Source organism: Carassius auratus, chromosome 16, assembly GCF_003368295.1.
Source record: "Carassius auratus strain Wakin chromosome 16, ASM336829v1, whole genome shotgun sequence".
NCBI lineage: Eukaryota > Metazoa > Chordata > Actinopteri > Cypriniformes > Cyprinidae > Carassius > Carassius auratus.
This window is the reverse complement of record NC_039258.1, coordinates 14,337,138-14,354,338: the sequence shown is the minus strand read 5'-3', so window position 1 is coordinate 14,354,338 and position 17,201 is coordinate 14,337,138. Positions and strand designations below refer to the sequence as shown.

General features: G+C 35.9%; 1 protein-coding gene across 5 annotated transcripts in view; it reads left to right on the top strand.

The window, feature by feature from the left end:
- The window catches only part of LOC113116216 (nuclear receptor ROR-alpha-like), a 46,063-nt gene extending 31,477 nt beyond the window's left edge, over positions 1-14,586 (top strand). For 2 of the 5 annotated variants that reach the window (XM_026284230.1, XM_026284233.1), the window contains 11 exons: positions 5,132-5,217; positions 5,313-5,454; positions 5,544-5,879; positions 5,960-6,079; positions 6,220-6,357; positions 6,523-6,644; positions 7,009-7,141; positions 7,292-7,399; positions 12,834-12,944; positions 13,032-13,144; positions 13,240-14,586. In XM_026284230.1, the coding sequence (XP_026140015.1) occupies positions 5,132-5,217; positions 5,313-5,454; positions 5,544-5,879; positions 5,960-6,079; positions 6,220-6,357; positions 6,523-6,644; positions 7,009-7,141; positions 7,292-7,399; positions 12,834-12,944; positions 13,032-13,144; positions 13,240-13,404 (1,574 nt within the window). In that variant the 3' untranslated portion in view covers positions 13,405-14,586. The remainder of the gene's footprint in view (positions 1-5,131; positions 5,218-5,312; positions 5,455-5,543; positions 5,880-5,959; positions 6,080-6,219; positions 6,358-6,522; positions 6,645-7,008; positions 7,142-7,291; positions 7,400-12,833; positions 12,945-13,031; positions 13,145-13,239) is intronic. The other 3 variants (XM_026284232.1, XM_026284234.1, XM_026284235.1) reach the window with 3 other exon arrangements.
- Positions 14,587-17,201: the final 2,615 nt, after the last annotated feature.

The window sequence follows — 17,201 nt, the reverse complement described above, 5'->3', positions numbered from 1 at the left end:
ATAAAAACTTTGCTCAAAAGGTTTTTGTACACATTACTACATGCCTTCTGTGGTCTGGTGGATGTTTAGTTTATTCTCTTTTATAAAGCAAACTGCTATAAGAATAGCTTTTATATTGTTAGTAATATTTCATGATGAACCCTTACTGGGCTGTAGAAACTAGATATTTGTATCCATACATGTTGAAATGTATCAGGTATGATTTTATACATTACAAACGGAAACACATTATTTTTAAATGTATCTATTTTAAGATCTTTTTAAAAGGTTCAATTAACTGATTTTTAATTGATTCTGGCTGTAATTTCATATGCCTGACTTTACAAGGTTAATTAAATCACTTATAATAACTGAAAATTATCTTGCATGATATTTTGCATTCGATTTTAGGCAAGATATATGATATGTTTAGATTTCTTTTGATGTAGTTTTTTTATAAGTGCTGTATCAGATTAATATTTCCACTGAATATCTTTTGGGAGAATGTGGGATTGGGAGAAGAGAGGATGAGAAAGAAAGGGGCGGTGTGAAGAGGGGGATGGACATTCCTGGCAGTAAAAACACAGATGAAAGAGCGTATTACTGGCAGTCGTTTCCTTTGTGAGCGAGATAGAGAGAGGGAAAGAAAGAGCAAGACAATGCATGAAAGAGGGAAAGTCAGAGCGAAAGAGAATTAAACCACTTAAAAAGACTCTGAGGTTGACACCTTCACGTCCACCTCCTCACACTCAATATTCCCCCTGTCTCAGTCAGTCACAGTAAATCTCCCTGTTGTCTTGTGATGTGTTATTTGATTTTGTTGTTTTTGTGAGAAAAAATGCCCTTCTTTGATTCACCCACTTTAAGGGCTTTGATAGACTGGGGGGGAAAACTCATCAAAAGAAGCTTGAATTTCTGACATGAAAAGGTCAGGCTGACATGACACATACAGATTCCACTTTACCTCAGATCACCTTTTTTTCAAATTTTTTAGATAAATGACATGGCCGAGAGTTAAGCAGCATTTCACATGGGTGGTTTTGAAGGGCATCGCAATTTTATTTTATTATTTTATTTTTGCCCACCAGCCAATTTTATCAGACATTTTTATTATTAATTTACTAATTTGACAAATATATGAAAGAAAATAAAGTTATTAAAGCATATTTGACATCTAAGGCGAAATCCCTATTGGCACTCATATATATTAGGGATATGCCAGTATCAAATTTTACTCTTGCGATTAATTGCTCATGCTTTTATCATGGTAAACGGTATTACCAAGGTATTGACATTTAGTTTTAAAAAGTGCTCAAAATATAGTATAATATAGTAGGTTAAATAACTTTTTTTGGAATAAAAAAATAACTGAACATTTAAATAAAATAAAGCAATTCAGAAATATATATAAACTTAAAAGTTTTGCACATATTAAAGTGCTAAATAATTATAAAGACCAATAGGTAAGATGAACATCATAGCAAATACACAAATCTGAATGGCTATTTAAAATTATTAAATATGTTTTAGAAAGTAGTGCAGCTGGTTTATATATGGGGTTTCCAGGGTAAGGACTGCATTCTCTGCAGTTTAGCGCCATCTGCTGTCAGAGAGTGAATGCTTTCAATCAACGTGTCCCTCATGTGTTCCTCCATGTGCTTCTCTTACGTGCTTGTTTACATCACAGCACACATGCGTCTTACAAACAACATACAGCAGTGTTGTGCATTTTGACCAGTTGATTGGAATAGTTTTTTTAAAATGCATTTCAAATTCTGAATAATTTGTAATATATAATTATTTGTGGTATTTATAAGTGCCCACGATAACAATATCGTGCATATTCATTACCGTTAATATATCACATTACCTAATACCGGCACATGTCTAATGTATATATATATATTGTGCACAACATTTTTTTTAGCCTGAATGCACTTTGAGTCGCTTTGGATAAAGCAGCACTCTGATCCAACGGCATATAGGCATCATCAGTTTGACAGTACTCTAGCCCAATAATGTTGGGGGATCCAGTTGGGGCGGCAGTCATATATTTTAGGTTGACCATGCCACTCTTTATCACAATCCTGCTAAAATGTAGCAATGTAGTGCCAGTATGAGCCTAGGCGACCACCTACTGTAGCTCGCCTATGTCTAGAAACGGCACTGCTATGCAGTATTTAAACCACACAATTCTCAAAACACACAGTGAACCACACTGAATTCACACAAGATAAAATTGTTGATGTTTTCAGAAACTGCTGACACAAAGATTGTGCACATGAACAGCAGAACACCACAGAACAGCCAAACAAACTCCGAATCTGACCTGCATTGTTATGATCCTTTCATATATTCAATATATTAATGAAATAATGTGTTGACGCTTCTAGAAAAAGGAAAAAAATTTCTACAAATGTTAGTTGAGATGTTTTGCAAAAGCTCTCACTATTGCACAAAATCCACTCACAGCATTACATTAAGCTAGGATTAAATATGACCCTTGACTAACAATTTAAAATGTGTAATCGCATTAGTTCAGCTCTCAATTAAAACCTTATTACATCATTTTATGATTGCATTTCATTGTATTTTGTAATAAGCCTCAGTGGAATGCATCTTTAAACTTATGAACTTTAACCTTGCATCATTCTCTCATTCACTTCCTTCTCTATGTTTACTCCCAACTGTATGTGTTCATAGTGTGTGTGTGTGTGTGTGTGTGTGCGTGCGCACTTGAGGGAGGGGACTCATGTTCCTTGGTAATGGACGATGTGACCACATCACTTAGCCACGCACACATTGCGGGATTCCAAGAAATAAGTAGGTTAGACTTACTGTCATTTTGACTGAAAACACACACACACACACACACACACACACACACACACACACACACACACACACACTAATGTACAGAACACATACATTTCAAATGAGGTACCTGCAAACATGACAGAAATGCAACAAAACCTCTCATTATTTTAAGTGATAGGACTCCAGACCAGAACATAGAGTACAAGTGAACATGCAACACAAATTCACCCAATCTTTTTTTCAAAATGAATACTATTGATCTTGTTATTAAAAATTCATCAATGCATAATTTTTTATATCATCTGGAACATATGCTGATATTTGCTGGGCTTGTCCAATATTCTTTTCATTCATATTTTTTAAAAACCATCCCTTTCTTACAATTAATCAGAAGCTTGAATTCAGATCCGCCTCCATCCATTCAGCAATGTGGAAGGAAGTCCCCATTCTACAGTGTTTTCTTTTTGATAATCTGTTTCACTCTGGTAATACAGAAGAAACGGACACTATTTCTGTTACATCGCAGTTTTAAACACTAATGTATTTTAAGACCTGTCCCTTTGCATATGGTTTCTGATATTATTGTTAAATACACTGTAATTTCACTTTTAATGCTATGAATTTCTGTGTCTGCATGTGTGTTTGCTACATTTTCAGACCAAATCTCCCCAGTATAAAACCTGAAATCAGCTACATTTCAGGGACCGGAGAAAACACAACAGTCATTGCAAAGAAAAACACTTACTAGATGAAGTTTTGGGAGGAAAGAAAATATCATTAACCTAGTATACAAATAGACATCAAGTTCCTAACATGACAAAAATATGCGTATATCCCTAGTGAAAAATAAATATATTTAAAATACATTAAAAAAAATTTTTTAACTATTCTACAAATACATTTACATAATCAAAACACCCTGCAAATATACTATTAGTATACTAAACTGGGATACTTAACGTGCTAAATTGCTAATTGGAATAACACATTTTGTGCTTAATGCACTTCAATTGTGTCCAACTAAAGATGAACTGTATTTATATATTGTGCTGACGTGGAACTATTGCAGGCATACTTTAAATATCTTGCATTTAAAAAATTATTCAAAGATCATATCCTCATCAATAGTGACATTAAAACATATTTTAGGCTTAATATTAGGAAATGTGCATTGTGCACAAATAGTACTCCAAATAAAGTTGAATTTTAATTTAATGTCAGTAATTCCCAAGCAGTATCTTTGTTAATAGATTCGAACTATACCATACGTATTTTAAATATATTACCTTTTTTACACTTCATTCATACCTCTCTCTTTCCTTTCATTCCTCCTCCCCCTTCCCTTCTCTCCCTCTGTTCATTAGATTAGGATTTCTTAATGTGGCTTTCAGGGATTATTTAGTCTGTTACAAAACCAGTGTGTGTTTGTGTCTCAGCAGCTTTGTGAGTTTATACTTCTGTGTATTTGCACTTGTACACTTGTATAATGTAAGTGTGTATTTAACAGCAAACACACTTAAGGATATACTACAAAAAGAACCAGCCATCCAGTATTTCATTTCTTCATATTAATTAGTCTACTCATCCATCACAAGATACTGTACCTATTTTAACATCTTAAAGCATCAACATACATTTTTAACCACTTAAGATTTGGGTGTGTCTGTGCTTTTTTTTGAATCTCATTATTAATGCATGGTTTAGTTAATTTTAAGTTAAGTAAAAATGTATAATCACTATAATCTATAACTGTATTGTGAGATATGATTATAGATTCAATTCTTTCATTTTAATATATTTTCTAAGCATCTATTACTCCAGTCTTCAGTGGCACGTGATCCTTCAGAAATCGTTCTAATATGTTGATCTTGTGCTCAAGAAACATTTCTTGTTTATTATAAATAAATGTATGTTAAAGCAGTTTTTTTCAGCATTCTTGAACAAATAAATGAATGAATAGTTCAACATAGCATTTTTTGAAATAGAAATACTTTGCAACATTATAAATATCTTCAAACTGTCACTTTTGATCAATTAAATGCATTCTTGCTGCAAGAAAGTATTCATCGATAAAATATAAAATTACATTTTCATTAAAAATACCAACTATAATGTAGTAGGCTATATGTAATGACAACTGTTTGATCTGGGCTATGCTGCCCTCTGCTGGCTAGAATTATAATCTGATTAATAGCATTTGGAATTATTTTAATCGCCTGTGTTGACAGCTCAACACATTTATGTTAAAACACACGGTCAAGGCTTTAATGCTTATATAACTGCCTCATTCATTCATTCAGTGTTTGTGTTGTTATTGTTCTGTTTGTGTCTATAGCTCAGATTGAGGTGATCCCATGTAAGATCTGTGGAGACAAGTCATCCGGGGTTCATTATGGAGTTATCACTTGTGAGGGCTGCAAGGTAAGAAAAAGAAATGTCAAATATTCATAATTTTGCTTTTTTAGTACACTCCCCAGTTCTACACCCCACCGACCCACCGCTTTCTGCCTCTACAGGGCTTCTTCCGCAGAAGTCAGTCCTCCAGTGTGCAGTACTCCTGCTCCAGACAGAGCAACTGTCCTATTGACCGCGCCAGCCGCAACCGCTGCCAGAGCTGCCGTCTCAAAAAATGTGTCGCTCAGGGAATGAGCCGTGATGGTAAGAAATGATGGATAGAAGAATGCTTGAATGGATGATATAGTATGATTAATTGCACCTTTTTCGTGACGTTTTCTCATCTCCCTCAGCGGTGAAGTTTGGCCGGATGTCTAAGCGCCAGAGAGACTCTCTGTTTGCAGAAGTTGAGAGACACCGGCAGCAGCAGCGTCTTCAGGCCAACTCAGTCCATGAGCCCCAGCCTCTTCCAGCCTACCGATCCAGCAAAGAGCCCAGAGAACAGTCATCACATCTCATCCCACCTCTTCCTCCAGCTTACCCTTACTCTGTAGAGCCTGAACTGCAAGGCTGCCCTCCAGAGATGCATCCATACCTGGATTGTCGCATAGGCAAGGCCCAGGCTCAGAGTCTGGCCTACAGGGGCTCCCACAGGAGAGGTGACAGCAACAGCTTGTCAGCTGGGAGAGGTGAGAAATTCTCCACTGTAGCAAGTACTTTTCATCTCAAATGATATTGTGGTGTATAGTTTTCTCTTCCTCTCTTTCAGGATATGACTCCACAAGGTCTACACCAGAGGCTATTCTGAACATGAGCGGTAGTGAAATGGGCATTCGTCCTTTTGATCCTGAGAGCTCGTTCTTTTCTTACCCCGCATCTCTACACATAGGTGAGAACCACAAGATTCGTGAGAGCTGTGTGGTGTTCTAAAGTGGTTTAGAACAATAGTTCACCCCAAAATCTAAATTCTGTCATTAATTACTCACCCTCATGTTGTTCCAAACCCGTAAGACCTTTGTTCACCTTTAGGACACAAATTAAAATATTTCGATGCCTTCCGAGAGCTCTCTGAGCCTCCCATAGACAGCAAGGATCCTTACTTGATCAAGATTCAGAATTGTGTCCTGAAGATGAGTGAAGGTCTTACAGTTTTGGAACGACATGAGGGTGAGTAATTAATGGCAGAATTTTTACTTTTGGTTGAACTATCCCTTTAACAGTGTTATCGTGTGCTCACATTTCGATAAAGTGATCACACCTTTAGGAGTTGTACTAAGTGGTGTTGTACTGTTTAGCTTTTGGATTAACGTCTTTCTCTGTGTTTGTTGACAGAGGAGCTCTCTGCAAGTATCGTTCGTTCCCACAGAGAGACGACTCAGTATCGACCGGAGGAGCTGCAGGCTCTCAGATGGAAGGTTTTCAGCAGGGAGGAGATCCACGCTTACCAGAGCAAAGTACATGCTCTCTACTCTTATGTCACTAGCACAGCTTTAAGTGATGACAACGTGAAACAGTGTGTCATTAGTCAAACATTTCTCTTTGTGATTGAATTCATTATAAATCTCAATGGACTGATGACGCATTTAATGGTCATCAGCGTTGTAAGTCCTCAAATGTTTTTCATATTTTTTTCTCTTTGTTTTAAATGTATGTACTTTATAACACTATCCTTGTATTATATTATACTTGAATCAAAAAAAAAAACTAGTTAAGCGAATGTAAGAGTGTTTCTACTGCAACTATGATGACTTCTGCCTCTGAGAAACCTGAAAATGTGCTCCGTCTCACTTTCTCCATCTCTTCTTCCTCTCTCTGCAGTCGGTGGATGAGATGTGGCAGCACTGTGCGGTGCGTTTGACCGATGCTGTTCAGTACGTGGTGGAGTTTGCTAAACGTATCCCCGGATTTCGTCAGCTTTGTCAAAATGATCAAATTGCTCTCCTCAAGAGTGGTGAGATATAGCTGTCCGTAAAACATACTAGTTAACCAGTTACGGCTGGTAAGGTTTACAAGGTTTATAGCTCCATTCTCATCTCTCTGTCCTGTTTCTATAATTCTGTGTATGTTGCTCTCTCCTCTCTGCCGCCTTCTTTCTTATTAGGGTCCATGGAAGTGGTTCTGGTCCGGATGAGTCGGATGTTTAACACAGAAAACAACACAGTATTCTTTGACGGCAAATTTGCTGGAACAGAACTTTTCAAATCCCTTGGTGAGTTAAAATAATATTTTGATTTACAGCGAATGCCCCCTATGCTTCCAGTGTAAGAGCTTTTTTTTCAACATATTTTAAAAAATCTGAATTTAATCAGATTTGTATAATACCTTGTGAATAATATTAATACGTACAAAGTACTAATAACAAATAATATATTTTAATATATTATACCCCTATTGCAAACTGGATAGAATGTTTTTGGGAAATTAAATTCATGTTAATTTAAATTAAGTTGTAGTTACATACATACCTGTAGTTTAAAATTAGGTTACATTTATAACAAATAGGCTTTTCATTGATGTGGGGTTTGTTAGGATCGGACAATATTTGGCTGAGATACAATTTGAAAATCTGGAATCTGAGGGTGCAAAAAAATAATAATATTGAGAAAATCGCCTTTAAAGGGAAAGTTCACTTTCAAATTGAATTTTTATATGTTTTAGTTAACCTCAAAGGCATCCAAGATGTAGGTGTCTTTGTTTCCGTGGTAGTTTCCATTTTGATATTTTTAGGTCAAACCATTCTTTTCTGTGACTCATATAATGGAGGTCTATGGTCACCACCTCAAAGAGCATGCACAGAGAAGTCCAGATTAAACAATTCCCCATCGTAAGTACACATTGATGACCTAAGACACGGAACAAGCGGTTTGTGTGAAAAAAACAAAAAGTATTTATATCATTTTTACCTCTTGTACACATATAAGGAACTCCCGCACACTATCTTAACTTGCAAATTAAAATTTTAATCACACCAACGTTTCGGTCACACGACCTGACGTTCCTTATATGTTGATACGACCCTCCTGGTCTTAATTTTCGTTCAAGTTCGTTCACTATCTCTTGTACACAACCACGTCCAACTGATCTGAGGGCACGCATGCTTCCTGATGTGACGTGTACGCCTGCTCTGGCTTAGTCTGCGCAAGCGCGGAAAGCGCCGGAAGTGATCTCTCATGCGTGTACGTCACTCATTGTTTACTGTTTGCCACACAATACGCCAACAATCTGCACTGTCTGAATTAATTGTTTTATAATGCACCCTATATCATTGCAATAATGTTATAAGTTTATACGTGGCAAACTAAACACAACGTGCAAAACGCTGCGGCTCAACAGTGGAGAAAACTCAGGATCTTCAGTCAGGCAGGTGTGTGATATGATACTGTCAATGTCCTCGTCGTCATCTTGTAGTTGTGGCATTGCTATGTTCCATTTGTTCCATCGTTCTGAGTTCTTGATCTGTGTATTCTGTTTCAAATAAATATGGTTGTGAAAAAAAATCTACGTTGTCTGTTTATATATCGAAATCATCTTCCATTGCAATTTCTTGTATGTCTAAATATGTTTAGATCTTCACAGTGAAAGGTATCACTTCCAAAATCTCTATGTAAACATTGAGTGATGTACATGCGCGAGATCACTTCCGGTGCTTTCCGAGCTTGCGCAGACTAAGCCAGAGCCCGCGCACACATCACACATCAGGAAGCACGCGTGCCCTCAGATCAGTTGGACGTGGTTGTGTACAAGAGGTAAAAACTATATAAATACTGTTCGTTTTCTCATACAAACCGCTCTTTTCGTGTCTTAGGTCATCAATGTGTACTTATGATGGGGAATTGTTTAATTTGGACTTCTCTGTGCATGCTCTTTGAGGTGGTGACCATAGACCTCCATTATATGAGTCACAGACAAGAACGGTTTGACCTAAAAATATCAAAATGGAAACTACTGCGGAAACAAAGACACCAACATCTTGGATCCCCTTGAGGTTAACTAAAACATATAAAAATTTTATTTGAAAGTGAACTATCCCTTTAAAGTTGTCCAAGTCCTTAGCAATGCATAGTACTAATAAAAGATTATGTTTTGTTATATTTACAGGTGGAAATTTACTAAATATCTTCATGGATCTTTACTTTTTTATTTTTATTTTTTGGCATAAAATTTTGAGCCATACAATTTTTTTATTTTTATTGCTACAGATATACTCGAGTGACTTATGACGATGGTTGAAGTTAGGATAAGGGTTTGTCTTAGGGTTACTTGCGCCCTCTGGTGGCTGATGTCAATTTAATTTTGATAAATAAGTCACACCTGACTATAAGTTGCAGGACCAGCCAAACTATGAAAAAAGTGTGACTTATAGTCCGGAAAATACGGTAATTATATTGCCTTTGAAATGTGGTTAAAGTGTACTGCTGAATGTACTGCCAAAGAGTCATGGTAAACTAAAATATACTTTAATGTAATTTCTATTGAATATTGTATGACATATATATTTGAAATTTGGAATACATTTGTATAATGATGAAGGCACAATTTAGTATATTTAAAAAGTATTAACTTAAACTATAAAACGGTTTAGTATGTTAGCCACCCATCATAATAAGTGTACTTTTTTTAAAACACAACAAAAATATTAAAATCTAAAGTTTTAAGGAAAACTTTTACAAAGTGCACTTTTCAAAGGTGCAGTTAAGCATGTTAAGAAACAGTTATTAAAGTGTACTTTAAGTACACTTAAGTTGCCTTTTATTCCATTATTATTTTATGCAAGTACACATTCTATACACTCCCTTTTCACAAGGAATGACACAGAGACTTATTCACTTTTATAAACAGACATTTTTTTTCCTTCCAAAAGTTAATGGGAATGTTATTCTATGGAATTACATTTGTTTCAATAATAATGAACAAAACTTAATAAAACTGAACGTAACTTTTTCAGAAACTATCAAAAATATGCCATTACAAAAGAAGAAAAAAACTATGAAAATGAAAAAAAGGAACTCAGTAGCACAAATTTAGCAGGCTCTTCTATGCTTCATTCTTTGTAAATGTTTTTCAAAGATTCGTTTTAGCTAATCGTGGATTCTGAAGTAATTGCCACAGATTTCGCTTACATTTAGCAGTTTTTTGTTTGGTGTTTCGACAAAAACCTCTCATGGGGACGGGCTTAACAGTGATCTACTCTGATTGGATAGTAAGCTTTTGATGGACAGGTGCTCTCTGAAGTACAGACGCCACTCAGTGGAGCGCATATTGGAAAGCTCTCGTGATTGTGATTTGTATTACTAAATATGTAAATAATATTTGACCTTCGATCGTCTCAGTCTGTCCTTCAAGGCAGCTTGAAGTAAGCTTGTGTTACTGAATGACAATAATTACCCGCAACAAACTGTAGCACACTGTAACATGAAAAACTTGTATTGATGTTATTGGTTACTTCAGTAACACAAGCTTACTTCAAGCTGCCTTGAAGGACAAGCGGAGGAGGAAGATGACGCCGCTCCGTGTCTCTGTCTCCTGAAAGCTCATCTTTACTGAGACGATCGAAGGTCAAATATTATTTATATATTTAGTAACACAAAACACGACGTATTGCATACAAATCACCGCGAGAGCTTTTTTTTCTCTTTTTCTATTTTTATTAACGCAGTGAACAAAACATACAAAGGTATGAACATACATCACATAATATCCACCACAAAAAAAAGAATAAAAAGAGGGCCAAAATCTAAACAAAATTAAACAAGGAGATCAAAGGCAGAGCAAATCTAATAGTCCTTATAGCTTTCTTATTAGACACTGAGATTACATTCAAATAGTTTTCCATTTCTTTTAGGTAAACAGAGAAGACAGGTTTACAGTTGGGGAATTTGCATTTCTAAATGTGATATTTGTTTAGGAAAAATGTTTAATTAATATCAAAACTGTTCTTTTCATTTGTGGGGTCAGAGTCAATATACCCGAATATAATGTTTTTCATATCTACTGAGAAAGCCTGGCAAAATCTTACACTTGACAAACACACCAATATCATCCCAAAGTTTCTGAGAGTAATGCTCATTTAAACTCAATATCCTGTTAATCTTGAGTACCTATAGAGTAGTACTGCATCCTTCATAACTCCAAAAAGTCTTTATTTTTATTATATTTATAAGAGAAAGATAGTCTGTACTGATTTTTCCCGGAAAAACACGAGCGCCTAGAGGCGTGACGTGTGGGCGGAGCTAAAGAATCACGAGCGCCAGTAGGCTTTTGCGTTGAGAGCGTCTGGAAGCTGTGACACAGATCCACAGATCAGCAAAGGCGGTATGCTATGTGGTATGTACTGAAACTGTATATATTTGCTTAGCGGTTTTCGAAAATTACTAAGTTCCACTTTGTCGTCTTTTTTTTTTTCTTTTTTTTTTTAAGCTGTACATGTGGAAAGTGCAGTTTGATGACAACATCGCATGTTGTTTACTTGATGTGCTTACGCCCCGATAGCTAAGTTAACAACACAGAGATATTTGAAGCAGTTTTACTCACCGCATGTGGTTCCAACACACGATCATGACCCTTTTTCGTTGGGACTGCATTATCCTTAAGAAATAAACGATGTGCAATCCGAAATGTAAGGAACAAACAAAAACAATAGCACAACTCCGTTGATGCTCTGTAAAAATAAACTCCATCCACTGGTCCCTTAATGCTGTTTCTCTTTTGGTAATCTGTGCAGGGTTGTCTTGCCCTGGCAACCAAAACACACTCCTTTTGTGACATTTCACGACGCTCTCGCTCTGATCAGTGATTGTCTGTGATCAGCCTCTCAGTGCTCTGCTCTACGGGAGCGCGCGCTCTTCCAGCAGAAGTGCCCTAGGACCCATATAAGGAAATTCCGCTCCATCTAACGTCACACAGAACCATACTCAAAAAAAACTTTCCGAAACTTGTGACAAACCGGAAGAGGGTTTTTTTGGAACAAAAATACTCCTTCAAACGTACAACTTAATTTTTGAAACTTTGTCCATGTTTAGCATGGGAATCCAACTCTTTAACAGTGTAAAAAACTCAGTATGCATGAAATAGCATTTTACCCCCCCTTTAAATCTTTGAATACACTTCTTTACAGGGTAGAAACTGTGTATGAGCTTAAAATAATTTTCTTTCACTTAGTGAAAAATATTTTTTTTCCAGTAGAGACCAGATTTAATCACCGGGAGAGCTTTCCAATATGCGCTCCACTGGGTGGCGTCTTTACTTCCCGGTCAGAGAGCACCTGTCCATCAAAAGCTCACTATCCAATCAGAGTAGATCATTGTTAAGCCCGCCCCCACGAGAGGTTTGTGTCAAAACACCAAACGAAAAACTTCGAAACGTGAGGGAAATCTGTGGCAATGAATTTAGAATCCACAATTAGCGAAAACTAATGTTTGAAAAACATTGACAAAGAATGAAGCATATTTGAAGAGCATGTTAAATTTGTGCTACTGAGTTAATTTTTTTTTATTTCATAGTGTTTTCTTCTTTTGTAATGGCATATTTTTGATAGTTTCTGAAAAAGTTACGTTCAGTTTTATAAAGTTTCGTTCATTATTATTGAAACAAATGTAATTCCATATAATTCAAATGATTTTTGAATGTCTGTGTTTGTTCTCCAGCATGTAGTGATCTGATAGCTGCTGTATTTGAATTTGCTCACAATCTGTGTGTGCTGAGACTGACTGAACAGCAGATGGCCGTGTTCACTGCGCTGGTCCTCCTCAATGCAGGTAAGCACAGCAAAACCACATTACTGCAGAAACTCTGACTTTAAAGTAGAATGGGCTTCATCTCTCAATATTTCTCTCCGTTTTGAGTAGATCGACCGTGTCTGGAGGACAGAGAACGAGTGCAGAGAGCCAGGAGAGATGTGGGGCTTGCCCTCAGTCACATTCTGCACAGAGATAATCAGGGGAGTCTGCAGCATAAGGTAAGAGAGATGGAGGAAAAGGAATGGTGGAGGATTTCAATGCAGGAAGTAAAGAAATATATAAGCTTTAATGTTGTGGTTTTGTATGTTCCTAGCTGTTTCAAAGAGTCCAGGAGCTGGAGTCTCTGTGTGCACTGCACATTGAGAAACTGCGATGGTTCCGGCAGCTTTACCCTCTCACGGTGCATTCCCTCTTCCCTCCGCTATACAAAGAGCTGTTCGGCTCTGACACAGATACACAGACACTGACTACTCATTGAACACACACACACAGGCACATTTCATTTGCAAATGTAGACACCACACACAGTTACATATAGTGTATGCAATCTAGATCTAAATATATAATATACCTGCTGAAGAAATAAAATATATTTTTGTAACTCTCAGAAGGACAGAAAATGATATAAATAGACGAATGCATTTTTTTTTTTTCAAATTCTTTTTTGTAGGCCAGAAGCAAAATATTACTACAAATGCAGTTTGAGTATTCTTAAATGTTTTTTTTTTTTTTTTTTTTTTTTTTGGATGTATTTGAATGTTTTTGAAGTTGTTGATGATCCTAGCTGGAGTAAAGGAGCATTAGCTCTCATCGTTAGAATGTGATTTCTAAAGCTGATCAGTTTTGAGACCAGCAAAAAGCAGATTACAAATGATATTTGCAGATCTCAGAGCTTCATTAACAACATTAGAGTTCCCCCTTCTGTCCTCCTGCTTGATGTCTCTGACAGTACAGACAGAGACATGAATGCTTAATGACTTCTGCTACTCATAGCCTATTACATTATTGCATTAATTTAAATATGATCTATTTTGAAACCTTGTGTATCAGCTTTTTTGTACTACCCTAGCACTTACAATGCTTATCTTTCATTCATGGATGATGTTTTGGAATTCACCATTCCCTTCAAACAGACCATCTTAAGACATGTCTTTGGATTTTCTCTGTTTATTTAATCATTTGACGAATTATCAGACAGATTTGACAATATTTATGCTCAAAGGTCTAAAAATGTATTGAATACTTTCATGGAATAAAATATAATGCTCTTATTCAATAGGCTTGTGTAGAAATGTCTATTTTGACAACAGTTTTGACAACAGTTCTATTTTGTCTTAATTGCAGTTTAATTTGTGGAAATCTATAAACAAATGTCCATATGATTATTTGCAGCAGTATGTGTGCTTTATAAATCTGTATTTATCAGAAGTCTCTGTGCATTTTGTTTTCTGGCGCAGTTTCTGTTCCATGTTGTGTTCTGCGTTAACTTTAACTTATCACTCACACAGTGGATGAAACCCTGCTATTCTTTTGATTCTGTTCTGTTTTGGAGCATAAATACTTGTTTGCTACTGTATGTGATGTGTTGCTTTGCAGAAAAGGCCTAAAATAAACTTCTGAAAAGTATAAAGGCTGGGACTGTATCCAGGAAAAATATAAAGTGTTTTCCCGTTATTTTAATTGTGAGCGAAGACTAAAATCTGTTGTTTCCTGCGTTCTTACTGACTCGTCTGACTCACACAGATGATATACAGCCCCCACTGCTCACTTTCTAATGGTTTTTACATGTTTATAGATCTCATAACAGTGTTATTTGCACCAAAACAATTTTTGTTTTAACATTTCTCATAAAAAAAAGAAAAACAAATTCATTCGGTTTTCATTAGGTTTCAACACAGGATCATATGAATCACAGCAGACTAGAAAGGCTTTGTGTGACTCCTAACAACTCTGGTTTCATGACATCAAATGACCTTACCAGAATGTAGGTTTGCTTTAGTCATAACCAGGCAGAGATTTCATGGCCACGATGCTTATTTCTTGGAAGAAATTAGGTCATGAAATTAATCCTTTTAATCATACCATTAGTCACCTCTTATATTTTTACAACCAAATGCCCGGTGCACACACAGGATTGTGGGATAACATAGGCAGTGAAGGATATCAATGCTGCAATCATGAAGGCCCCCTTAAAATTAATTGTTTTATTCAGTGGCAGAATCGGGCTTCCATATTAAACCGTTTTATTCAAAACACTGATTCATGCATGCAGAAACAAAACTGTGACTGAACATGAACAAATCGTAATACTATACATCCGTTTATTTATTGAATGTTGCTTGAATGTAGGACTGCATGAAATTATTATTTTGATAATTAATGAATCCAAACATTACTAGAATGATTTATCGAGTAATTGTCTATTATTATTCAGCTTATAATCAGTTAAAATAAAGGGTTAGACATATCATAAGGTGAATAAAACGAGGTAATCACTTAAGCTTTTGAAAATGTCAAACAATTATATTACTTTTGTACAATTACAATAATTATCTCAATAATGTCGACTAATTCTAGCTGTACTTGAATGTTGTTATGAGACACTCAGTGGTCCTGATTGGTTTCGTTTAGAACTGTTTTCTTTGTGGAGTAAAAAAATAGGTAAAAACTGCCAGTGTGTCTAAAATGTAATTCAGTGCTATAATGATTGAACTGTTGTGTCATTAGCATTAGCACTAAGCATATCAGCAGTAATTATTTGTGCCATTTGGGCCTGTACATATAGGCTATGCCGATATTCAGAAGCACTGTTTGCAATAATAGTTACAGTAAAGGTCATACAAAGATCTTATTTCATAGCAGTTCTTTTTTTATCTTAAAAAGTTTTTTTAAAGCTTCAAAGTTCATGTTAGCTACATTAGTTCTAAAGAAGAAAATGTAAAAAGTTTTATTTGTGCGCCTCAAACTAATAAAAAGTTGATGGAGGTAGGCTATGTGCAAGCACATTCTTACCAAAATATGCTTTTTCTTTTGTTCAGTTCAAATGCAAGTACAAGGCCCTGTTTACACTAGTGAGTTTTTGTTTTATAATGATAAACACCAGGGGCGTCAGCTGTTTTCAACATTATAACTGCTGGACAATAACAAAGAAAAATGATTTGTTTATATACTACAAACACTTTTTATCACATAATAAGGCAGAATAATTTCTATACTGTAATAAATGCTATGTCAATTAGCACTGAATTGTTCATATAATTTATTTATCACCTGCTGGATATTTTTTTGGACTTGAAAAAAAATAAATAAACCGAAAACGGCTGCTTCATACAGCGATAGCTGGACACTGCTGCCCCAATATTACGAATTTCCTGTTATGACTTTCTGCGCGAGAGCGCCCTCCAGCTTCAAGTATGAATGAAACACACAATGCAGGAGAGTAAAATGCGCTCCGTAATGTTCGTATCGCTTTCTCCGTCCGAAAAAAAAACCATCAACATCAGGTCATGCGCAGACTATCCTGTCTCTTTGAGTTTAAATCTATATTCACACCAGCTCTTGAAAACCTCTATATGAACACACTTGACCGAAAAAGTGCGGGGGACGATGTGCCGTGATGATAAAAGTGGGGGGTAATCTACGCCCCTGATAACCACTGAAGTTTTCACTGTGTTTCAGAAACACATGACTTTTCATGCAGGTACAACCATATTAGATATATATAGGTATTTAGATGGCAGACGCATTTACGTGCTTTTGACGATCTCTCGAGAAACCGCAAGTTTAACTGCTGCAAGAATAGTGACATTTCACAGAGAGATTGAGAGTAAGTATATGTACATAGGCCTAATTTTGGGGACAAAACATGCAAATACTTTTTTATCCTGTTGTTAAATATATTTGCTTGGTCAATGTCATTGTGGACTTTGGATCTTTTTGTTGCAGGACTTTTAAAAGAAATAACAGAAATGGGTAACACTTTAGAATAATTGCCCATTAGTTAATGTTAGTTAATTCACGAATTAACATGAACAAACAATGAACAATACAGTTATTACTGTATTTATTAATCTTTGTTAATGTTAGTTAATGAAAATACAGTTATTCATTGTTAGTTAATGCTAATTCACAGTGCATTAACTAATGTTAACAAATCTTTTGATTTGAAACATGCATTAGTAAATGTTGAAATTAACATTAACTAAGGTTAATAAATGCTGTAGAGAGATTGTTCTTGTTTAGATAATGTTCACTAAAGTAGTCAACTAACATTAG